This window comes from Ascaphus truei, chromosome 1, assembly GCF_040206685.1.
Source record: "Ascaphus truei isolate aAscTru1 chromosome 1, aAscTru1.hap1, whole genome shotgun sequence".
Classification (NCBI taxonomy): domain Eukaryota; kingdom Metazoa; phylum Chordata; class Amphibia; order Anura; family Ascaphidae; genus Ascaphus; species Ascaphus truei.
The window spans coordinates 14,056,336-14,082,257 of NC_134483.1; the positions used below are offsets into that span (position 1 = coordinate 14,056,336).

Here is a 25,922-nt window from a genome sequence, read left to right on the forward strand (position 1 = left end):
GCCAGAATCACTCTACGCTTTCCTAAATCTGTCTCTGTGTCTCCCCTGCTGAAATCCCTCTCCTGGATTCCTATCAACTACCGTATCTCACACTCCATTCTCCCCCTCACTTTTAAAGCTTTACACTCTTCTGCTTCTCCCTACATTTCAGCCCTAATTTCTCGCTATATACCACTCCGACTCTTGCGTTCTGCTCAAGGATGTCTTCTCTCTACCCCCTTATGTCTAAAGCCCTCTACTGCCTTAAACCTTTCTCACTGACTGCCCCACACCTCTGGAATACCATTCCCCTCAATACCCGACTAGCACCCTCTCTAACCACCTATAAGGCCCACCTTAAAACACACATGCTTATCACAGCATATGAGTAGCTCCGTGGCTGATAATTTACACCTCATACATCGACCTTGGCCCCTTGCAGACGCACTTACCAGAACACCCTCCTACTGTCTCTGTACGTTCTTCCTACCTACCAATTAGATTGTGAGCTCCTTTTCCGAAATGTCACTTTTATGTCTGAAGCACTTCTTCCCATTATGTGTTATTTGTTGTTTATATGATTGTCACGTGTATTACTGCTGTGAAGCGCTATATAAATAAAGATATACATCCATACTGTGCATACATTTCAGCCAATAAGGTATCGAGCCAGAAAGAAATGTAATTGCCATTTACCAAAGTGAGAAATGAATTTGTTTCTTCCCCCTCAGGAAACAGAATTGGGAAGCTGTTTTGTCTCCCTCCAGTTGGAGGAAAAATTACATTTACTAGTAAATTAATCTAAAACTTGTTAGCAACTGATGTTCAATTACTACACCAGTTTACCTGCATAATTACAGTATATGTAAATGTAATAGCTACAATATTTTTTATTTTAAAAACAATTCTTTGTTTTATCAACAATGCACTAAAATAATATCCTTTAATATCCATGGCAAACATCTTTTAGGCTGCGTCCATGGTGACTCCAGCCGTGCGGAGTCGCGCTGAGGCTGAGGAAAAGCGGGTGCTTTCCCTGGCCTTAGTTTGCGTGCCGTTCGGGGGCGTGCCAGTGACTTCACGGAGCTGGTTCGCCCTCATTGGGCGAACCGCTCACGTGACCAGCCCTGCGCTCCCGTGAGCGCCGAAACGAAAAAAATGTAAGTGCTACGCCTCCGCACGCCTGCGGAAGCGGGCGCGAGCTCCTGCTAAAGCCGCTCTGATTGCGGCTGCAGCGGCTCACTGACTAGCGTCAGCGCGCCTCAGCACGGGGACTCAGCCTTAGATTAGCCAAAGCAACCACTCCTCCAAACATTCTAATACATAAAGAAAAAGATAGGACTTCACACTGTTAATATATCATACACTAGCATAGAAATACCGTATTTATAGAGAATGCAAAGCCATCAGAGCTCTCTAGGGCAGCGGTGCGCAAACTGGGGGGCAGGAGAATTTCTAGGGGGGCGCGGGCGGTAACTGAGGCCCCACGCTCTTCCCCACGGCATTTAAATTAAATGCCTGGGGAGGCATGCGGCCTCTGTAACTCACTTACCTGCTGTCTGCCGGGTCTTCGGCGACGGGTCGTCATGGCAACACAGCATCAAATGACACTGCGGGTCATGTGACATCACACATCGCCATGGCAACGTGCTGCAAATGACACGGCAGGGTCACGTGACATTACGTCACATGACCCACTACGTCATTTGACGCCGAGTCATTGGAGAGGGGGGCGCAGCTCAAGAAGTTTGCGCACCCCTGCTCTAGGGGCTGAAACATCGGTTTCACTTTCCAAACACTTTACATTAGTCTGATACTCGCCACTGTCAGAGGTGTATCCAATGTGCAAGTTAATGGCACCCTGACTGAGAGACACTGAATGAAAGTGTCTCACCCAGAGCAGCATTACACAGAAGGCTGGATTCTGTGGGGTTCAATGGTTTTCTTTACATTTTCTAATGGAAACAATGATGTTAGCATGTCTCGCGTTGCAGTGTTGTTATTTTTTCAGACACTAGGGTGAAGCAAAATCTCTGCAGGCCGGTCATACTCAGAATCAGTTGGGGGCCAATTCTTAAATCCGACTGCAAGTCTCAGACCACACGATCAGAGGGGCGGAAGGAAAGAACCGACTCGCATAGCCACTATAACCAATGCCAGGGGGCACAATCTTTTCCCCCTGCGCCCCCCTGCTGGCTTTCCCCCTCTCCTCACGCCCCCCCCACCCCCAATTACCTTGATTCAGACGTCCTGGCGTCATGCCGTCACGTTGCCATGGTGACACATCACCAGGAGCGTCTGAATCAAGGTAAGTTAAGGTTTACAGAGGCCCTGCAGCTCTCCCGGCATTAATTTAAGTGCCTTTGGAACGTGCACACGGGGCCTCTGTAAACCCCGCACCCCCCACAGCAAGTCTCGCACCCCCCACTTTGCGCACGGCTGACCTACGCGTACACTTCATCCCTTGAGCTTTCCTTATTAAAAATATGTGAACGTCACTGGTATCTCTTCCTCCCCTTTTTGATTTTATTTTTTTTAGCTATTTCATTTCACAGAAAGTCTAAACACATTTAAAAAACAAAACAACAACAACAAACATTGGAAGGGCAGGCGTCACGTGCCACAACCGCCACATACAAATGCAGACAGCGCTGCCCCTGCCCCTGCCTCTCATCTAATCTCCCAACAAGGGCAGATGGAGCAGGCAGCACACGCCCCTTTTGCCTCCCCCCAGAAGCGGCTGCTCCGTGCTGCGCCCCTTATCGCACCAGCCATATGCTTGACACCTCTGCACCAGAGCAGGAGTGGCCAACTCCAGTCCTCAAGGTCAAGGATTAGGGTTATACCTGTTTCAGCACAGGAGGCTCACCCGTTGGCTGAGCCACCGATTGAGCCCCCTGTGCTGAAGCAGAGATATCCTGGACACCTGACCTGTAGGTGGCCCTTGAGGACTGGAGTTGGCCGCTCCTGCTCTAGAGGAATAGGTCATGACCGTGTTCAAATGATTGATTGGCCATAGTGCATAGGTCTGAAACCTCTTCTGACGGATGACGTTTCTGGGGAACCCAAACAATTACTTATGTGAGTGCAAATTACTGTAGATAAACGTATGTATGCAAGTATCAATTTTATTTATAAAAGCACCAATAGCGTACGTAGCATTTATACAATTATAATGCAGGGGAAATAAAGTGCAAACAGTGGGGATAAGCGACAAAAGGTAACTCTGTCCCATAGAGCTTACAATTTAAGTGGTACTGTATATAGGGAGACTTACTGACATAGTAGGAGTAAAAGTGCATCAGGTATCAGTAGTATACTGTAGGGGTAGAGAATTGAATTGTTTATTTTAAGGGGTGAATTTTCAGCAGGCCTTTAAAAAACGGGAAGTAAAGAGCGTGCAAATACATTGCTTAGTTCTGAAGCCTATTGTGGCCAGCGATAACCCAGAAGATGTTTGGGAAAGACCGTCCAAGAGGGACTATTGGTGATATGAAATCTAGCAGAGATCTAACACATACAACTAGTTATTTTTCTACTCTGCACTTCAAATATTCATTCATACAATAGATTGCAACTTACAGGAACCATGTCCAACTGCAAACAAATCCTTGTACTTTGGATTCCTGTAAAAGAAAAAACAAAAGAAAAAACTGTAAAAAAGGACGTTATGTGCCAATAATGTGATTATACAATAATTTACATTGTGACTGCATTTTCTATTATTATTAGAAAACTCTGGGCACGATAAATAGTAGCTGAACATGAAAGCAGTCTTATTCGATACATATGCAAGTCTATTTCAAACTGTCTAAATCTGGGCAAATAAAAAGGGGATATGTCCTTTTACTATGAGACAAGCTTCTAAGTATATAATCTGTATCCCTTCTTGAATACATCAATATTCTCATGGTGTGCACTAATGTCATTGAATCATAGGTTTCATGTTCAGTTATATTTATTTGTGGGGAACAAATGGGATCAATACAAATCAGATGAAGAGGACACAAATATTATATTTACTGATGTAAATGCTCAACCCCATAAGCCAGTGTCACTCCTGCCTTCCATTAGGGAACTTGAGCCAGACTACACTATAACAATAACTAATAAATGACCATCTACAGTATGTACTTAAAATGAAGGTCAATGGTGTGTGGTTATTCCCCAAATTGGCTGGCGTTTTCTGGTGAAAGGGTTGAAAAACATTGATATAAGGCAGCCCATGAAACATGTTTTTACTTAAACAATAAAGTTGGGAGAAAAAATACACATTTTAGATCAAATGCATTAAATACCCAATAGAGAACGCATGCACATTCTCTGCCTGCAGAGATGTTACCGCCATATTAAGACATTAGCAGAAAGTTCGCGCAGGCGAGTTAAACTTTATAGTGATAGAAATCCAGTCTTTTAGTTATAGAAAATATAGAAAATCATTCTTTGGCTCGGACATTAATCTGGTCTAAATGGAAACAAGAGAGGAAAGGAGTGATACAGGCACACAGACTTCAATAATGTAGAAATCTTTGTCACAGTTGTGTGAAAAAGAAAGTACACCCTCTTTGAATTCTATAGTTTTACATATCAGGACATAATAACAATCATCTGTTCCTTAGCGCATCTTAAAATTAGGTAAATACATCCTCAGATAAACAACAACACATGGCATATTACACTGTGTCATGATTTATTTAACAAAAATAAAGCCAAAATGGAGAAGCCATGTGTGAAAAACTAAGTACACCTTATGATTCAATAGCTTGTAGAACCACCTTTAGCAGCAATAACTTGAAGTAATCGTTTTCTGTATGACTTTATTAGTCTTTCACATCGTTGTGGAGGAATTTTGGCCACCTCTTCTTTACAACGTTGCTTCAGTTCATTGAGGTTTGTGGGCATTTGTTTATGCACAGCTCTCTTAAGGTCCTGCCATAGCATTTAGATCGGGTTGAGGTCTGGACTTTGACTGGACCATTCCAACACCTTGATTCTTTTCTTTTTCAGCCATTCTGTTGTAGATTTGCTGGTGTGCTTGGGATCATTGTCCTGTTGCATGACCCAATTTCAGCCGCGCTTTAGCTGTCGGACAGATGGCCTCACATTGACTCTAGCATACTTTGGTATAAAGAGGAGTTCATGGTCGACTAAATGACTGCAAGATTCCCAGCTCCTGTGGCTGCAAAACAAGCCCAAATTATCACCCCTCCACCACCGTGCTTGACAATTGGTATGAGGTGTTTGTGCTGATTTGCTGTGTTTGGTTTTCCCCAAACGTGATGCTGTGCATCATGGCCAAACATCTCCACTTTGGTCTCGTCTGTCCAAAGAACATTGTTCAAGAAGTAATGTGTTTTGTTCAGATGCAACTTTGCAAACCTAAGCCGTGCTGCGATGTTCTTTTTATAGAGAAGAGGCTTCCTCCTGGCAACCCTTCCAACCAAACCATACTTGTTCAGTCTTTTTCTAATTGTACTGTCATGAACTTTAACATTTAACATGCTAACTGAGGCCTGTAGAGTCTGAGATGTAACTCTTGGGTTTTTTGCAATTTCTCTGAGCATTGCACGGTCTGACCTTGGGGTGAATTTGCTGGGACGTCCACTCCTGGGAAGATTGGCAACTGTCTTGAATGTTTGTCACTTTTGAATAATCTTTCTCACTGTAGAATAATTGACTTAAAATTTTTGGAAATGGCCTTATAACCCTTCCCAGATTGATGGGCAGCAACAATTGCTTCTCTAAGATCATTGCTGATGTCTTTCCTCCTTGTCATTGTGTTAACACACACCTGAACGCTCCAGACCAGCAAACTGCTAAAACTTCGGCATTTATAGAGGTGGTCACACTTGCTGATGATCAATTAATCAAGGGCATTTGATTAGCAGCACCTGTCTGCTACTTAGCATCTTAATTCCTATGGAAGCAGTAAGGGTTTACTTAGTTTTTCACACATGGATTCTCTATTTTGGCTTTATTTTTGTTAAATAAATCATGACACGGTGTAATATGTCATGTGTTGTTGTTCATCTGAGGTTGTATTTACCTAATTTTTAGACCTGCTAAGGATGATTGTTATTATGTCCTGATATGTATAACCATAGAATTCAAAGAGGGTGTACTTTCTTTTTCACAGCACTGTACACATGTATAATATATATATATATATATATTTACATATACACACACATAATATATATATACATATACACATAATATATATATACATATACACATAATATATATATATACATATACACACATGGAGTTTGTAAAGTAAGAGGGGAAAATAGGGAAAGGTGAAAGAAAGAAAAGTAACACAGCAGAGCAATTTGCTGCGTTATTGGCTGGTTTCCCAGAGACCTAATAGGATATTCCAATGCATTTTAATGTTTCCCTCACTACTAGCGAAGGTCTGCAGCAGCTGCTCTGGGGAGCAGCACTTTTTTTGAGCACAAAGTGAGAACGTGCTCGCCCTGCAGATTAGATATTACCTGCGGGGCCATCACATTACAGAAAACCAACTGCTCAAAAACCTACGTTATCAGAAACTGACACTTTGGGGCTTATGCAGAGAGGATAGAGAAGGGAAATAGCGCCATCTTTTGGCGAAAATACGCACCAGAGAAGCTTGTCCTGCAGAGAACATGGCGAGATTCATAAAATCCGCCACAGCAGGTTTGTTTACTTTAAAATTAGCCAAACACGTGGCGAAAACGGTAAATTCGCCATGTTCAGATAGGGTGGTATGCCAGTAGCATCGAAGCGCTGGAACGCGCCATTCTGCCCTATAATATGGCGTGTTCCAGGTCGCCAGAAATACTTGCCAATTTTGCTACCATCTGCAAAAAGAAGGTAAAGCCGTTTTCTGCATACGCCCATAAGTAACGCCAATTCTGTGGCTATTTTCCTGCCGTTCTCACATTAAATAACGTTCCTCTCTGCATAAGCCTCTTTGTTCTCCGTAGCAAATCAAAATCCCGCGTGGGAGCACATTCACACGCCTCAGACAGGTCTGCCACCCTGCCCTTCCCCATTATCTCTTAGCATACAGTGCTTCCGCTGCAGCCAGGGATTCTGGGTATGACTCACAGTGTGTCACTCTTCGCTTCTTGTCCATTTGAACATGGATCCGTATAAGCTTCTGCCTGCTGCGTGGGCTCATTAGCATGTCACAAGTGCGCACAGGGGATAGTTGTATTTGCTGTACGGTGCAGGGAGTTTGTCACCATAACTTATTTTTGTGTATATTTATATGATGTGTGTGTTCAATGTATTCACCCAATGTTATTTGTTTCCGGCTTCAATTATAGCCAATTCATCTGCATAGCTATTTCTTCAACCCACACGGCTTTCATTGCTTTAATTGCAGCAGCGCATTGATTTATAAAACAATTTTACAGAAAATTGCCTCCTCATTTCTGCGCCTCTCGTTTGTCATGCAAATTGGTATTTGCTTACTCTGTTTCTTAATATGTTGTTTTCCTACGCTTATTGGAATGTTTAATCAATGTTATTTAGCCAGATGTGCAAGTGCCCACATGGTGCAGCGAGAGGATTCCCAAATCATTACAGCGCTGATCACAGAGAGAAACTTGGCTTCCCCGCAGCGCATGTACTTACCAGCAGAGGGCAGTCACTGCCAGACGTTTGGATTTGTCGTGTTGAAACTTCCACAAAGGCAGCAAAGTTCCATCGTGGTCTCTGAACTCATCGGACACATCTTCAAAATACTTGAAGTCTGAAAATTCGAACAAAAACAAATACTTAGAGCGTATACATCAAGCTGAAAAATAGGGTAATATTTGTATTAAAGCATATTGCTTTCAATGGGATTTGTTTTAGTATGATACACCTTGTGCAGTTTTTCCCCCATTATTGCACCAGTTATCTGTTCAGCAGCTGTCAGTGTGATGCGATTAGTGCAAAGGTGGCCAACTGATTGAGCCACCTGTGCTGAAGCAGGGATATCCTGAAAACCTGACCTGTTGGTGGCCCTCGAGGACTGGAGTGCCCTCCCTCCATCTCCTCCCCCCAAATTAGGGGGTATTACCTACCACTTTTTATTTATAACCTCAGCATACCTGTATTATTTTATTGACCAACTTTTACTCCCACTTTCTACTTAAATCTAGAATAGATTTCCTGTATTTCAGGAAGCCTCTCCCCCACCCCACTTTATAAAGCATCGCTATTAGTATGTCCCCGTCTCGAACACATGGTTAGAATAGCTTCTAGTATTTTGCTAACTCGGTTACAGTACCACTACTTCCTTTAAGCTGTTTATAGTGTATGGCCATTTTGTGAAAGGGAGTGGACAGGTCAGCGGAGACGCTGCCAGCCCCGGGGACATGCACACGATGTGTCTGGGAATATTAACCTTGGGAGGAGACCAGAGCGGAGATCATACACTGTTCCAGAGGGCTTAAGTCTATCAGCCGAGTGCTCCACTCTATTACTCTTCTATCAGATCAGCTGTCGTTCAACCGTGACCGGTCCCAGTTCCTTTTTCCTTCCTATATGCGGTTATATCATTTGTATGTGTATGAAGCCAAAGCACTGATCAGTGACTTCAAATTAATAGTGGTATTATAAGTAACAAAAGAAATTGCTAGTCAGCTAGTCAATGTGGTTTTATAATTCAGAAAGATTTATAACCAGGGATCCTCAACGTGGGCCAAATCGAGCCTGTGATGGGCCTCTGAGTGGCCTACGGTCCAAAAACAGATCCCAAAATATTGTAGTGAGCACAGGTGCCTAATTTCTTAAAGTGTTCGCACACACGATGTCAGGTGTTTTTTATATTTTGTATCATTCCATTGTCACTGTCCTGTTCTCAACAGAAGACAGGGCTGCCCAATGCTACATCAAATTGACAAAACATATATGGTAATGAGTATAAAGTTTAAATTCTTGAATAATAATAGTAATTACTTGGTTTTTTAGTTAAACCCTTTGGCCAAAGCGTCGTAAGCCTGCATACCAACGTCAAGGTAAACCAAAAATGCAGGTCCTACACTAAAACGGTGAACCCTTCCTGTTACCTCTACTTCACCGTTTTAGTGTTATTTTAACTTAACTTAGTATTTTAACTTTATACTCATTACCATATATGTTTTGCCAATTGGATGTAGCATTGGGCACCCCTGTCTTCTGTTGTATACATTTGCCACGCTCAGTAGCACTCATTTTGGCATACATATATATTCATGATGTGGTGGATGTAGGATGTAGGAGTTTGAGCTAGCTGGGAATATGTGTGTTAATCACTGTCCTGTTCTCCCAGAATTTCCCTGATCCGCTTATTCCTGCATTGCATGCTCAAATTATCTCTACCTCTGCGTCTAGTGCATTGCAAATTGCCTCTTCCATTTGCTTTTATGTGCATATGGTGGGTTCTGGTACCAATGATGTAAGAAATGCAGAGAAAATATGCTTCTTTTGTCACTTAAATCCTACAATAAAAATGTCAGAAGTAGATTGAATTAGGAAGTGTTCTTAACAGCTAAAATAACTCAAATTGTGGACAAGGAGAAAGGGCTGGTACCTGTACTTGGACCAGTGCACGGAAGAGTCATTTCGGACAAACAATCCTTAACATCATTAGACTGTAAGCTCCTCTGAGCAGGGACTCCTCTTCCTTAATATTACTTTTATGTCTGAAGCACTTATTCCCATGACCTGTTATTTATATTATTTGTTATTTATATGATATGTATTACTACTGTGAAGAGCTATGTACATTTATGGCGCTATATAAATAAAGACATACAATACAATACAATAAAGGTATTTTAATGTCATTTTGTGCCACTTGGACAGCTAGTGATTGATTTTTGGAGTGGTAAATGGAGGAGCAGGATTGAGGGTGGAATATGGTTATAAGATATATTTATGTCTGCATGTCCTGCCATCATTATTTCTAATGTTTGGTGACTAAATAAAATTCCCTTAGACCGGACGTTCTCTAAACTAATTACCACTTGACAAATTAATGTGACCTGATAATCAAGTCTGACAGAACCAACCCCTGACATAACTGGAACTCCAAATGACATCAGAGTTACACCCCATGTGCTTCCCCACTGATGCAGCAATAGCAAACAGTGTACATTTCTAATGTCTCCCTGTTAGCTATAGATGTGTCAATATGTGCAAAAGTGGTTTGCAAATGTCTTCATGTATTTTCCTTACATTTTGCTAAAGTTCTGAATTTTCAAATCGCTTGACAAGAATTTGCCATTATGGAAATAATTTGCAGTTTCTCCAAGCCTCTCTAAGGCGCCAAGACCCTGAAATAGGGACTTTGCTAGAGACAAGGGCAACGCCCTATTTCAGGGTCTGGATCAGAATGCACACAACAAAACATAGAAATAGGAACCCCATCATCTGCACTTTTTATCATAATTTTAATAATTGTACACAAATAAAATGGTTCAAAATATGTTTGTTTTTTTAAGACCTTAAAAGAAGCACAGCTAGTGCGAAACGCATGTCGGGTCGGCATAAGCAGAACGGCGATCCATGATGAGCCCCCGCTGTATATACTGATCTGGACTCAACTATTGTAAACTTTGGGCCAGGACAGCCAGCTTGATACATAAGTTGTTGGCTATTTGTATCCTCATTATGACCATCTTTTATCTATTTCCAGTATACGTCATGGGAATTAGGTGCTTGAACCATATAATCATAATGTTGTTCAGTGGATCAGCTATTCATTTTACATATGTATACAGTATAAGGGTCTGGCTAGCACCCTTAATGATTTGCAATGCTTTAACACATTTACACTGGGTACTACCAGTATAGGACTGCATTGTGCAATTTTTGTATCATTGTCTTAAGATATCATTCCTATCTTTATTTCCTGATTTGACTTGGTTTCTCCTGATTTTTTTTTTGTTACTGTGTTTTGAACCATTCTATTTGTGTAGAAGGATAATTAAGAGTGCAAATTATGGGGTTTCTATTTCTAGATTGTTGTGTGTCTATAAATATAAATTGGGGTTGTTTATAGTATTCACTAAATTAGCCTTGAGCATAGTAAATAACAACTTTTTTGGACATACAGTAGGTTTGGGGAATTAAGCTTGGTGAATCACTTGCGAGGCTGTGACATGTTTTAGTGCTGAAAGTTTAAAGTTTTGCACATCTTTACTGTTAATCAGATGCTTTCAGTGGTTTATATGAGCTTTAGGTGAACCCCTCTGTGATCACTATTTGAGGTACAGTACCTCACTTTACAAAAGTATCACCCACCAGAGGTAACTCTGAAGCCACCATCAGTCATATATTGATAAGTAAACGATTCATTCTTTACAAGAAACAAAGGGATAATCGGAAGGGTGATGGTATAGTTTTAAGGAAATGAATGGGATGAGATGTCCCTTTAAGTGCATTAGTTATATTTTGGTGTGGGTTTTCACATGTTGAAGACAACAGACATACTGTAATAGCATATATATGGTAACACACACCAAGGAACTCCCACTTTAGTTATTACTGCACCTTGTGTGATATCATCAAATGTGTTCTGATTCACCATCCGCTCCACTATCTTGCTTGATTTAGCCACCTTGCCAACATCATCACTCTGCAAAAAAAAAGAACAGTGGTTCTGTGAGAGAACAGGAGTTACAGGGCTTAAGCTATATAAGTTAGTTCACATAGTGAGTTATAATAATAATGAGGAACTTGTGCTTAAATGTCACCAATGTCAGTAATGTTGCAAGTCTCCTTATATCGATTGCTGTTTTACATTGTGCATTAACCTCTCACAACCGCTCAGCTGTCTGAGCCATTATTTTTCCTTTTTATGAGATTTTTTTCTTGCCCTTCCCCAGGCTGTTTTCCGTTTGGAGAGATATTAAATGCTCGGAAGGGTAAAATGGAGCTCTCCCCAGAGCACACTGCAGTCTAAAGGTTGCCATGGCAATTTCAGAAACTAGAGATTTTAACCGAGATTTTAAAGACTATAATTGTTTAGTTTTTTTATGAGCAGAATATGCTCAGGGAGCAAGGTGGTAACATTACAGGAGGTAAACGTTATATATGCTTTTGGGGAGAGAGAGGGAGGGAAGGATTGCTGCCTTAAGTCTGTTTCAGTGCCAGATGATAATGATGATTACCACGATGAGATACGTGTCATGTAAGTGCCAATTAATCTTGTACTTTGGTTGGTGAGTCAGATTCAAGACTCAGGGAGATGGGCATATATTTATCCTCCTGTGTGTGTATACACATATACACACACACACACACACACACACACACACACACACACACACACACACACACACACACACATATTTAACCCCTTCCTAAGGGGTTAGTGCAGGGGAGTGCAATCTTTTCACCCTGCGCCCCTTGCCGGCTGTCCTCCTCTCCGCGCGCCCACCTCCCTCCCTCCTCCTTAACTTGGATCCCGGCGCCTGGGCATCATGACGCCACGTTGCCATAGCAACACAACGTCAAATGACCACTCAGCGTCATTTGCCGCCGCGTTACCATGGTGACGGGTCCCAGATGCTGGCTGAACAAGGTAAGTAAACTTTACAGAGGCCTTCACCGTTTCCCTGGCACTTAATTTAAGTGGCTACGGGAAGTGCGCGGGGCCTCTGTAAACCCTGCGCCCCCCACAGATAATCTTGCACCCCCACTGGAGGGTGCGCCCCACAGTTTGCGCACCGCTGGGTTAGTGTATGCTGGGCCTCATCCAGTTTTGCCATACGGATCCTGACGTCACAATGGGATATTTAGGATAGGAGAAAGGTTCTATAGGTTCAGGTTCTGTGAGGACAAGGGGGGAGGAGCCTATGGGGAGAGTAGATAGTGATGTGTTCATAAAGTAATAGACCAGACCAGGCCCCTTTTTATTTATAATGTTATAGATAGGGACAGTGCCCTTTAAGTTAGGATCCCAGAAGATGCTAGTGGGAGCCAGCAGGTCCCAGAGAGGGGAAAGCGACACGCCACAGAGGGCTTCAGACAGAGGGTTCCTGGGTGTCAGAGGATCAGCTCTACCGGCAGATCCATACAAGTATACGTTTCAGCCTGTATGGAAGTGGCAGCTCCAGACAGGACAAAGGTATAATCTTCCCCTGCATAGGACCGGCCAGGACCTCAGAAAAGGCCCAGCTTAAATAAGGTATAACAGAAGTTACTCCGAAAGACAAGTGTGGCCGAGTCCAATACCCGTAAAGCAACTAAGCAGATCTACCTCCCTCTGAGTGTTAAGAGCGGGCACATAAGGAGGCACGGTATACATGATTAACCACGAGAAAATAGTGCAGCGTAGTCACGCGTGCCTGGGGACATGAATAAAGACTGGTGCTGTACTATAAAAGTTCCTGGCACCCATAATTTTCACCGTTGCTACCTCATCGCCCACCCGCCTGAATCCAGCTCCCCTAATCAGGGTAACCTATGCCGAGTAGCCAAATATTGGACACAGATGTAATCTCCCAAAATGCCGGGCAGGTAGGGTTAACATTCAGAATTTCTTAATAACGGGCACAGTACCACTACTTTCAAGGCAAAGCGCTCACGTAAACACAATCAGATTTACAGGACTAGAGAATAATACACTGAACCCAGTAACCTCTTCTCCATGTGTAAATAATGCATCTGTACAGAAACTGAATGAGCTTCATTACCTTACAAGGGGAAAATGCTGGGTGTGAAAATAATGACCAGAAAATGGCGAAGGAATAAGCCAGGGGTGGGCAACGCAATCCCTCTAGGGCCAATAATATGTCAGGTTTTCAGGATATCCCTGCTTCAGCACAGGTGGTGCAGTCAGCGATTGAGGCACTGATTGAGCCACCTGTGCTGAAGTAGGGATATCCTGAAATCCTGACCTGTTGGTGACTCTTGAGGACTGGAGTTGGCCTCCCCCGGAGTAAGGCAAATGCCCGCTCGGCATCTCCGCAGTCCCAGCAGCAGACCGATGCTATCAGGTAACTTTATTGGCCACATGGTGTAGAGTGGACGCTGAAGATCAGACAGGAGCAGAGTGACGAAACAGTTACTAAACTGCACTGCTCCATCTCTCTGGCAGGGAATGGGTTACGCCTGACGTCTTTGTGTCCGCCGATTACTGTAGCTCAAGGCTTCCTGTCCCATATAATTGCTGGTTATATAGAGGTGTTGCTTTATACCGAAGTTCACGTAAAGTGTTATCATGCAGCTATAAGAACAGGAACAAAATCACACATGCCAGTCATTGCATGTTGTGATAACCATTACGTTGTAGTGTTCGGAGCTTTTGAAACCTCCCAGGTCTCTTCTACATACAGGTCAATTACACAGGTTTAAAGCAGGCGACACTTCCCAGGTCCGTGGCATTGTATGACCCAGGAGTATCTCACATCACGCTACAGGCAGAGAGAGAATATTTCCAAGTCCACTGATTGTTCACTTTAATGCAGGGGTGGGCACTCCAGTCCTCAAGGGCCACCAACAGGTCAGGTTTTCAGGATATCCCTACTTCAGCACAGATAGCTCAGTCACTGCTTCAGCACAGGTTGCTCAATCAGTGGCTAAGTCAAAGACTGAGCCACTGATTGAGCTGCCTGTGCTGAAGTGCCATGTGTGTGTCTTCGACTGATCCACTGATTGAGCCACCTGTGCTGAAGCAGGGATATCCTTAAAACTTGACCTGCTGGTGGCCCTTGGGGACTGTAGTGGCCCACCCCTGCTTTAGTCCCAACTACATGAATAATGAATATTCCTCACTGAGTGAACACAGCAATATTAGGCTTTAGAAAGAAAGGCTTGCGTATAAAAGAACAATGTGTGTTCATTTGTCCATTGCAAACTATATGGAAGAGGTGGTCTAGAACCAACAGAAAAAGACATGCATTTACTGACGCCAACTAGCCTTTAATGAGCAGAGAGCGCTTCCGTTTGTTGTTTACCTGGGATTCGGCGCTGGGTAATTTCCGTCTGGACTTCTCCTCTTCCTTTTTGGTGACTGGAGCCTTTTGCTTCTCTTTCATTTTCTCTTGCTTCTGCAGCTCTTCTACATAGGCGTCATAGATTTTCCACTGCAAGCGAGGACATTAAGTGTGAATAGACCAGTTAAACACTCTTCACCTTTAACCCCTGTGCAGCAAGCGGCGCCAGTAATGCATTTCTGCAAATCAACGTTATTATACAGTATGTCCCAACCCTGTTTGTGCTTTAATACACTCAACAGAAAAAACACAAACCAAAAAGCGCACTTAATGTGTATAACAATAATAATAGTGAACTAGTTATCAAATTAATATATAGATTATATAAAGTGTATTTAAAGTAGGGTGCAAAGTAGGCTAATAGATATATGTGAGAAACATATTCAAAAACACGTGTATTGAATAAATTGAATAAAACCTTCCCTTTCAAAATAATGGAGAGTCTGCTGCTATATCAAAATGGATGACAGGGCAACCAAATCTATAGATTTATTCAATAAATGTATTGAATAAAAAAAGGTAAGGGATGCACGAACAAAATAAAAGCAGTGGGTTTACAAACCGTAATTGGCCAGGGTGTAACCACGAAGTTTCTCTGATGAAGTGGCCATGCTGGCCACGAAACGCATTGGGTGATTTTGGTGCTGTTTGAAACTGTGCTAACTAGTCACAGACTTATTATAGTCTCATCCATCTTTGTGAATATTGCATCTTTGAATTTGCCGGTTCGGAGGTCCTGACGTCACCCGTGGCGCGTCACTGGAGGCGTGCCGACAGACTGGGGGTTCCCCTGCTCGGTGCAGGGGCTCCGTCCCTCGGAGAGCAAACAAGCAAAGGAATCTCCCTCCGAGGACTCACGTGCAGCCCCGGTGGAGGTCCGAATACAGAGAGGGATGCTTACACGACTATCACGGACGATTGCCTCCACCTAAAGGGGACGCCCCAGCTATCCTTCCACCATGGGGCGGATTTGGACCGTGGAGAGGTAGAGTGTGGTTCCACCCTGGCCAATTACGGTTTATAAACCCACTGCTTTTAATACTATTGATTGTGTACGTGCATCCCTTACCTTTTTTATACAATACATTTATTGGCATACTACACTATGAGTTTTTTGCGCTTTGTTTCCTTTTACTATTAATACACTCAAACTGTAATATTAGCCAAAGGAGACAATTTGTTGTGCATACTGTTAGATTAATCTATTTCAGTTAGATGACAAGTTCAGTATACACGTACAGTAGATACGGATGTAGCAGGCCTCTGTTCCCTATGGTGGGATATGCTGCAATATGCTGAACCATTCCTGCCATTAAATCCCAAAGGAAAGTGACATTGGAGTTATACCCGGATATGTTTTGCTAGCAATAGAAACCAGGAGGCTGGCTACAGCTGAAGTCTGTTCTCCAAATATTTTAATACCGGTCATTAAACGTCTATATTACTTGTAGTTAACTAATATTTACTCCATTATTTTAAATATTCAAAATGTTTTTTTAAATTAATGGGTTTAATTTAGGATCCCTTTATTTATACCTTCTGCATCTTTACTAATTATTGTGGGGTTGTGTGTGTATTTTAGGCAGCTGTTCAAATGTGCTATGATGCAGTCTTCCCCTTGCATGGGAATATTTAAACCTTATTTAAATGAAAATGGCTATACAGCAGACTGAATAGAGGCCATAGAGTTTAGTTATTTTCTCTCCCATTGGGTTCTATAAATCTCCCATTACTCAATTAGATTTTAAGCTCTGTAGGGCAGGGACTCCCTCATTCCTTTTGTTTATCTTCCTGTTTAACACACTTGTGTAACTTTGCATGTATCATATCTCTCTACAAAGGGCTGCGTACATTGGTGGCTCTGTATGTATGTATATATATATATATATATATATATATATATATATATATATATATATATATATATATATATATATATATATACAGTATACATACATATACAGCCACAAGTATTAGAACTCTTGCCTTGGAAATTCTGGGGCAGTCTCACAGTAAATGCCTCAACATGTCTGTGAGATTCTTAATGGCCCATCGGATTAACACAGCAGGGGTCCCTGCAGTCCCATTCAAACTGAATCAAACTGAATGGGACTGCCGGGACCCCCGCTGTGTTAATCCGATGGGCCATTAAGGATCTCACAGAAATGTTGAGGCATTTACTGTGAGACTGCCCCAGAATCTCCCAGAATTTCCCAGGTACAAGTGTTCTAATACTCATGGCTGCATCTGTATATACTGTATACACACATACTGTATTGGTTGTTGCCGTGGAAATGATTAATAGTTTGTTTGGATGAGCAGTATCCCAGTGATTCCAAAGTCTTGGTTCCTGTACTATTAACGTTATGCGGAGGCACAAAACATGCCAGCAAGTATACCGTGTAAATAAAAGCCGTACTTCATTTTCAAGAATGTTGTAAAACATCTTTTATATTATACGGTCACATTTATATGCACTATGTAAGTACAGACTGAATATAGAAAAAGAAGTGGCAAATTGTCTCCTGTAAAGTTATATGGCGACAATAAGCCTGGGTTACATCTGTAGTGGAGATTGATTATCCCGTGGATAATTAAGCATTGCATTAACAATTTCAATGCCGGATTTTGAGGGGATAAAAATACAGAATACCAGAAATCAACCTCCTCAACAATCTGACTGGCAAGAGGGAATCCAAGAACTGTACCGCAAACTCACAACGACAAACTAAGCAAATGTAGCATATTATTGTGTGTTGCTTTAATACTACTTCTGTCTTTATCCCCCAAACAAAATAAAGATCCATACCATTGTTTTTCAGTCATCATAAATAAGATCATCAGTCTATTATTGTACTGGGAGTTATCTACGCTATACAGAACATTGATATACTGTACATCTATAGTGACAGAGGGATAGTTTTGGTTGTGTTTGTATATAAAGATCTACTGAATGAGATTGGACGGTATAGTCACTCCACCTTTTGCTCTTTTTCATACAAGTGTTGAGTTTTGCAAGGCGTAGGAAATTCTTCCGTTGCTATAAATGCTAATGGCCTCCGTATTAGGAACACACATTATCAGACCTTGTCCCAGCTCTTCCTATATTTAGGGGGGTGCTAATCTCTTACTTACTTAAACTCCTGGGAACAAAAGGTCCTGTTTTGTGACAGTGCCTTCCAGAGCTTCTTGTTACAGTACTTTTTTGTGTCTGATCAAACATTTTTGATTCTACCATTTCTAATACAAGAAGTCTTTGTGCTGTAGTATGTTATAATATTAATTCAGACCCACATTTTCAATGTGTTTTTTTTACATATATAACATTTTCAAGGCAATGTTCAATTAAGAAATAAACAGTTCAAACGAAAATGCAAGAAAGTTATAAATGAACAGTAAATATGCTGTAGCCCTGGCTGGTTTTGGGCTACCAGTCTGCTATCCTCCAGGCAAGAAAGCCCTAGTAAAAGCAGGCTTGCCACGAGTAATCATGGGTTTTTCCCCACTTCTAGCAGCCTCAGTGAGTCACAGAGAAGGTGGTGCAACCAGGCCTTGTGTCCAATCAGGGGCACAGGGGTGGTTCCTGCTTTGCCTGTACTTAATGAGCTGCACTTCCTGATTTAGTCAGTTCTGCCTCTACCTTGAGAGAGGCTGGTCTACCCATAACAATTGTGTAGGGCTCTGCCAATCTGTGGCCCTCCCTTAGGCTGCGGTCCCACTAACTACTACAGCGCATGCCGAGGCGTGCGCTGTGCGATCAAGCCCGGCCCCCCAAGTTCCTTCGGTCCCAGTTCCTACCTTGTCGCGCACCTTTCCCCAGCGGTGCGCGACAGGTTTTCAGGCAGGCAGGGGAAATTGAGATTGGCATTTGCGACGGAGGCGTGGCCACGCCCCCACCGGCGGTTCAGCCAATGAAGGCGAACCAGCTGCGGGACGTCAAACCTACCGCCACGCCCCCTCCCGGCGCAAACGTTCTCTCTCCCCTCAGACCGCAGTGTAGCGCTATGCACGCGCCACTCCCCGCCGGGCGCGCGTGCCACAGAGCTGACTGGGGACTCAGCCTTAGGGGAGTGGAGGGATACTATTCCCCTTACTCCACCAGGGAGTAAGGGAAGAGCTAGGACTGCTTATGGTGCCTTTGGCTGGGAGTGAAGGTCCAGGGACATCCTGAGGGTGAAGGCCCTACGCTCTGCTGTTGCTGTACCATTGAAGTGTGCTAATAAAGTGTTCCAGTTGTTTACCATACCTTCTTGCCTGAAACTGAAATCTATTAGGGAGAAGAGTAAAGAAGTTCTCCTACAGGGATTTCACCCCTCAGACCTGGGGTCTGCAAGAGATGGAGGCGCTGTCACCGTGAGTACGAATCAGTTATGCTCCAGAAGCCTGTTCTGACATCCCCTACAATCATGCGGGAGACTCAGATCTACCGTGAGCCAGAAGGTATGCACCACCACACTCCATGTAGCATCAAAATCTCCCATAGGGGGGGAGTGGGAGTGGGGGGGACACACATGGGCTACAATGCTTTCAGCTATTCAGATACAGATGGCTACATTTTACATGGAGGTGTCCACCAAATGTACATTAAAAGACATTTGGACCAACAGGTGTTATATAGCACAACATCCACAACTCATTGTAGTGAAAAGCACTGGGGCCCAGATCCAGAGCAGTCCGTTAAATCGATGCTAATAACAGGTCGTTATCAAAATGAGGTACGTTCATGCTTAACGAGGCGCCTCGTTAAGTCACTAATGGACCTATGTGGATCTGGGGCTTAAAGAGCAGAAGCTATGAATGGATTCTTACAGTCGGGGTATCTGTGTAATAAATTTATGGAGAAGAAACCCCCACTGCACTCTAAACACCAGTATGTCCTAAAACCTAAACCAATGTGGACCGAAATATACGCACATTGCATCCGTTTCTGTGGTGCGTCTTTTAGAGTCAATGTATCAAGCACTTTGCTCCAGTTTTGCCCCCGTGTGCGTCAGTTTGTTTTTTGGGGAGTGTCAAAAGGAGGAGGAGGAGTTAGAGGAGTTACACGATGCACCGTTTATAACCAAATGATCACATTGTGCTCTTCTGTGCATCCCAATCTACGTAAAAAATCTGCCAGGTCTGAGGTGACGATAACTTTTTTACTTAAAAATATGTTCCTTATTTAAAGTAACTGGAGCAATCAGTTTGGTGCAGTGCGTCAAAACGAGTTTCTGTGTGTTGATACTTAGGCTCCCATCTCTGATAGGCAAGCAACGATACACCAGTGTATGACATATGTTGTTTCACTTGGTGATTCTGCGACTGCTCCATTCTTCACCACCTGGGTTACAAGTGCTTGGTCTGAAGGTTGCATTGGGCCGGGGCTATCAACATGATCTATTTTTGGCTGATTCTGCTACAACTTCTGCTTAAACCATTTACTGCTATGTCACTGAATTATTCTAGTGTAGCCTGGCTAGTCCAGCCTGCCTATCTGTCTCCTGTCATGTAAGTTCCTAGTAGTTACAGGCTGTGACAGGCTGTCCTAGGGGGCATTGACACTCCCCACCCATGCTGACTCTATGAGTGACAGAAGAGGTGGTGCCACAAGGTTCTGTGTACAGCCAATCATGGTACAGACCTTGTGCCCTTCCCTTCTGGAGTCTCAGAGAGGAAGTCCAAATTATAGTCAGTGGTTGATCACCCCTCTTGTGTTCTGCTCTCTGCTCCTCCCAGCTGGGAGTGATCCAGGCCAGTCAGTCCCTCCTGGGCTGACTGAGCCAGGAGAGATCAGAGGCCTCAAGACTACAGAGAGCCCAGCACCATCCCGAGGCCTGGGACCCTCTGTCACTATCTGTATCCGCTGTATACCATCTGCAGTGACTCCCAATAAAGCCCTTTGTTTTATATACCCCTGCCTGAGTCTTCAGTCTCTTGGGCAGGGGTGTGAAAGAAGTCTGCATTGGTGGGGACTGTCTCTGGGAATCCTGGATCCCACTGAAGCTGGAGGTGCTGATACCATGAGCGAAGTCTGAATTCACCAAAAGCCTGTCCTGTTCCCGACACCATCGCGGACCACTAAGCTCTCCTGCACCCTCACAGGTATGACCACACCACAACAGCAGTAACCAGTAGCAACATCTTCCAGAGAGGGGGGAAACTGTGTTACACTAGCAAAACCGTATATTGTTTGTGTTCCAAGCATCCTAATGATCAGCAAATTCTGTGCTGAATACAACAACTGCTATTTTCATATATTCATATTCTGATTATTCGGATTATATAAACAAATGCCAGAGTACAATGTACAGTTTGCAAGACCAGTACAAGAAACCGGAAAAAATGACATGTCACAGAAATAAGAGTTACTGAGCCAAACTCAGCTTCCCCTACGAACCATACCGGAGATTCAGAACTCATACCATGTCTGTATCTCCATTACAATCACATATATAATCATTAATATGGCCAAAGGAATGAACTGGTGATGTTAGTAGTGATCTGATGAGATGAGTTGAGTTTTTGTACGTGCCAGTTACGGTTCCCAGGAGTACAGAAGTTAATCATGGCTCGAGGAATTACACCTCTGTCTTGTTAACTACCAAATCTCAGCTCCAACACTATTTTGGATTACATAAAAATAATAGAATGTTTCCTCTACTGATAAAAAAAAGGTATTGGTATTGGATAATCAAAATTATCAGTCACTAATCCATAATTTCCTCCTTTTTCATGTTATGATTGAACTTCATATTGTGCTCTAGTTTGGGAATATAACATATGCTTTTGAACACACACACACACACACACACGCACACACGCACGTTGTCTCGAGTCCTAGTGAAAAGGTGGGTATAAGCGGCACACCACTGCTGATAATACAAATGAAAGAGTATTACCTTTTGGTGCTCACCTTCTGCTGATCCTCGCGTCTCAATGCTGGATCCAAGAATTGGTATAAAAGGTAGGTTAGAAGAAGCACACAAAAGACTAGGATAGAGTCCAAACAACTTCTATTTGTATTCAATACATCAGAGCCAGTGAGCACAGTGACGTATCAGGAACAACAGTCCTTTCTTCAGACTGGTTCTGATACGTCACTGTGCTCACTGGCTCTGATGTATTGAATACAAATAGAAGTTGTTTGGACTCTATCCTAGTCTTTTGTGTGCTTCTTCTAACCTACCTTTTATAGGTCCTCTCGAGTCATCATTTCTATTGCAGACTTAAAACTGACTCAATGGATAATGGTGCCCTCTTTAACCCGATCAATAATTCCACCTTCCAGTGAGTGAGACTGCACCCCCAAAACCCCAAATTATAGTGACACCTACCCTCCTTCAATGACACACTCCCTCAGTGACCCTTCCCCCTTAGAGACACTCACACCCAATCAGTGACCTTTCTCTCTTACATCCCCACCTCTCACACTCCCCCTCTCATCCTCTCCTTTCATATATTTCTCTACCCCTCTGTCTCTCACTCTTCCCCACCTCTCCCTCCTTCCTCTCTTACACCCCCACCTCTCCCTCTCTTACACCCCCACCTCTCCCTCCTCCCTCACTTACACCCTCACCTCTCCCTCCTCCCTCTCTTATACCCCCACCTCCCACTCCCTTGCACATACATCTTTTTTTTTGCCTGCTTTTGTTAAACACATTTTTAGACTAAGTGCTAACCTAAAGTAATAAGTATTCACAAAGTGCAATGTATTCCTTTAACTGTCTGCCTCAAGATATACTGTATAGCTCACACCCTTGTATCCATCTTGTGACAGATTGGGTTGCTGTATTAGAAACAGATAGCTAGGGGCCTATGCAGAGAGCAGCGGTAAGGTGAATAGCGGCATTTTTTGGAGAAAAATGGCTGTAGAAAGGCAGGTACTGGCGAGTTTTAAAAAAAGCGCCATTTTTTTTTGAAACTCGCTGCACGACTGGCGAGAACCTAAATCTCTCCAGTTGTAAAAATGTCCCTATTCAGAAAGGCGCGATCGCCATCTAGTGGCTGTTCGCGCCAATAACATGGAGAGAAATTCTACAATTACCTCCGCCAAAAAAAGTTGGCAGGAAGCTGGAGCGAGAGGGAAAATACAAAAAAAAAAAACGCGCTTTTTTTCAAACATGTTTCACCAGCGCACATCTCGCCGGTTGCAACTCTCCATATGCAGACAGGATTTTAAATGCAGTTTTCGGACCTTTCTGCATATGGAGATAAAATCACACCAATAAAAGTTCAATTTATTAACATCTCCAATTATTTCCAGCGCTGCTCTCTGCATGAGGCCCCAAGTCTCTGTTCAGCTTGAAATGAGAACTGTGTATGTTTCTCTGGCATTTGCTATGCTCCGGATGGTATAGTAGGCGACTTAGCTCATTTTTAAAACAATAGTAATGGCTACTCAGCAGCTACTCTTATACAAAGCTTGCTTGCAATTAAGTTATAACATTCAGCACACATACCCACTGCCAAGGGTTTTATCCCGCAGGTATAATGTTGCTTGTCAGAGAGTTGATTCTTCCCCCTTGCTAATGTTTGAGACATTGATAGCTAAAGTATACAGCTTACTAGGGGATTCTGATATTCTGTTTTAGGACGTGGTTCTTTTACTTTACCTGGTTAGCGGTGGCTGAGAAAGTTGCTCTTGGAGGAGGCTCTGTTTGAGATGCCCGTTCCTGAAACACAAATAACAACATGATAAACTGGTGGCGAGTCTGGCTCCCGCTCTGGGACAACAGGCTAACACGGCCTCCACATGCCGAGATGGCTTTACTCCCAGTACAATGAAGACCTGAACGTACCCTCACGGGGTTGTTGAACGACTGTGATGCTCTCTCACTGAAGTTAAACTGGTTGGTCAGTTTCTGTTCCTTTTTGTGTCTTGCAATTGCTTCTTCTTCTCCTCCTGCTCCTTCCTCATCTGCAACCTAGAAACACAGTTATGTATGAAACGAATATAAATTGCTCACCATGCTCATCTTCCAAAGAATTTGAGTGGCATTTCAATACTGACTCTGTTGCATCGTTTTGCGAAAGTCTGTCCATAACATTACATCCTAAATATAGTCTATTAGGAAACTGGCCTCCATGTCCATCAATCACTACGCTGATACCCTTTAATTTTTACATTTGAGCCTCTTTAGATTTTTTTAAGGGTTAAGATAATGTATTGTGCCACAAATCACAATAAATGTAAGTGGTCTACAGCAGTAATTGCAAAACTGAACTCTGGGAAACCAATACTCCTTTATTCAGTTTGATCTTCCTGATAAAGGTTGTTTACAGGCTTTATCTCTCATTTTTGTTATAATTTTAGCAGTAGAGTGACACAAATACATTACGGTGAGTAAAAAAAGTTTTAAAAAAACCCAGCACAGCATACAGCAATGAAGTATGTTATGAATAAAGCAATACACTTTGTGTGCTGCCTAAAATAATATGATCAAGAGAGACGATTCTGTTTCTCATGGTAACATTTGGGTATATGCAGGGCCGCCGACAGCTTACCCTGGGCCTAGGACTCAAGTTTCCACCTGGGCCCCCACCCCTGTCAGCAGCCCTGCAAGTCCCCCCTCTTTCTCTTATACTCTCCCCTCTCCTCCCTCATTCAGCTCTCTCTTCCCTCATCTCTCATGTTCCCCCTCACTTCCCCACTGTATTTCTCTCATCCCCACTCTATGAATTTTACCGGGAAGGGTCCCACGGTGGATGAGAGCTCGGGCCCAGCGGACGGATTCCAAAGTTGGGCCCGACTTCCAGTTGAGCCCAACTTCCGGCTTTGGCTGGCCAAATGCACCTGGCTAGAGAGGGCCCCCGCTGCTGAGGGTAGCTGAGGCCCCCACGGCACAACAAGGCCCTGGTGGCTTGATGCGGAAGTTGGGCCTGAACTACAAGCACCATCCAGGCCCTCAGAGCCACCGGGACACTTGTCCCGCCTCTCTCCTCCTGACAGCAGCCCTGGATATATATCGTGTTTAATGGGGCAGTCCCTCCTAGGACCAAAGTGTACTAATGGCAGTGAAATATTTAATGAGATAAATGCAGGCAACTGCCACCTTCTTCAATAAAACCTGACAGAAATATTTGCAAAGTCATTTTGCAAAGTTAGTTTGTTACCATGGTAAATCGAGACTTGGGAGAGGTTTGAAAGCTTCTGGCAACACCCTTTTATGCAACATCACAGTGTGCGCACAGGCAAAGCCCCCCTCACCCCTTTTCTTTATTGGCTCTGTGATAAGGACAGGGTGAGATAAGGGTAGAGGAAATACTGGAGTGAGAACACCACTTCTCCAATTCAGAGGCTTTGAAGAAAGTACATTTCCAAAGAAACAAACCCAGCCAAGTATTTGCTTTAAACATGGCTACATTCGTTTAAGAAATGCCAATTGGATTGTTTATAAACTGTTGATGTTTGGAAGCTACCATGATTGCACCTTTAAACCTAATGAAAATGCCCGCCATAGGATTCAAAATCATTTTTGTTCTCCAATTGCAAGTTATTTCTTCACGCCACATCCAATTCACATTGTCAGATTCAGGTTAACAATGTGAACTTTCTATGCCACGACTACTGGTGTGAACAAGGTGTTGTGGTCGCCAACATGCAAAAACCTGGTCTTATCCAAGCCTTGCTTTGCAGCAGTCCAGCTCATGCCCTAATCAGACCTCGTTCACAATAATCCAAGTCTATTACATTCACAGATGAATAATTTCACAATCTGAAACTTTGAATAAAAGAGCTCTCCTTAAATTATTATTATGTTTGTTGATTGTAAAGCCCAAGGCCTCGATTATACCAGCTCCGACTGGGCGGCAGCGCAATCCGGTGACGTCATCCTTGTGACGCCACCAAGCAGCATGTTGCACTGCAGGCATTAGACAAGCAGAGGCGACGCGGAGGCGTGGCCGTGAGCAGTTCGCCCTCATTGGCTGAACCGCTCACGTGACGCAACCGTCACCTGCTCAAAACAAAATCTCATGTCTGCTCTCCAGTCGGCCGCCCTG

The 25,922-nt window shown here is 43.3% G+C and overlaps 1 protein-coding gene across 4 annotated transcripts in view; it reads right to left on the minus strand.

Moving 5' to 3' along the window:
* DNAI1 (dynein axonemal intermediate chain 1) overlaps positions 1 to 25,922 on the minus strand; it is a 371,426-nt gene that overhangs the window by 256,724 nt on the left and 88,780 nt on the right. For all 4 annotated transcript variants that reach the window (XM_075582503.1, XM_075582479.1, XM_075582488.1 and 1 more), the window contains exons 8-13: positions 23,720 to 23,845; positions 23,534 to 23,593; positions 14,901 to 15,029; positions 11,491 to 11,575; positions 7,603 to 7,720; positions 3,562 to 3,605 (exon numbers count right to left, since the gene is read on the minus strand). In XM_075582503.1, the coding sequence (XP_075438618.1) occupies positions 3,562 to 3,605; positions 7,603 to 7,720; positions 11,491 to 11,575; positions 14,901 to 15,029; positions 23,534 to 23,593; positions 23,720 to 23,845 (562 nt within the window). The remainder of the gene's footprint in view (positions 1 to 3,561; positions 3,606 to 7,602; positions 7,721 to 11,490; positions 11,576 to 14,900; positions 15,030 to 23,533; positions 23,594 to 23,719; positions 23,846 to 25,922) is intronic.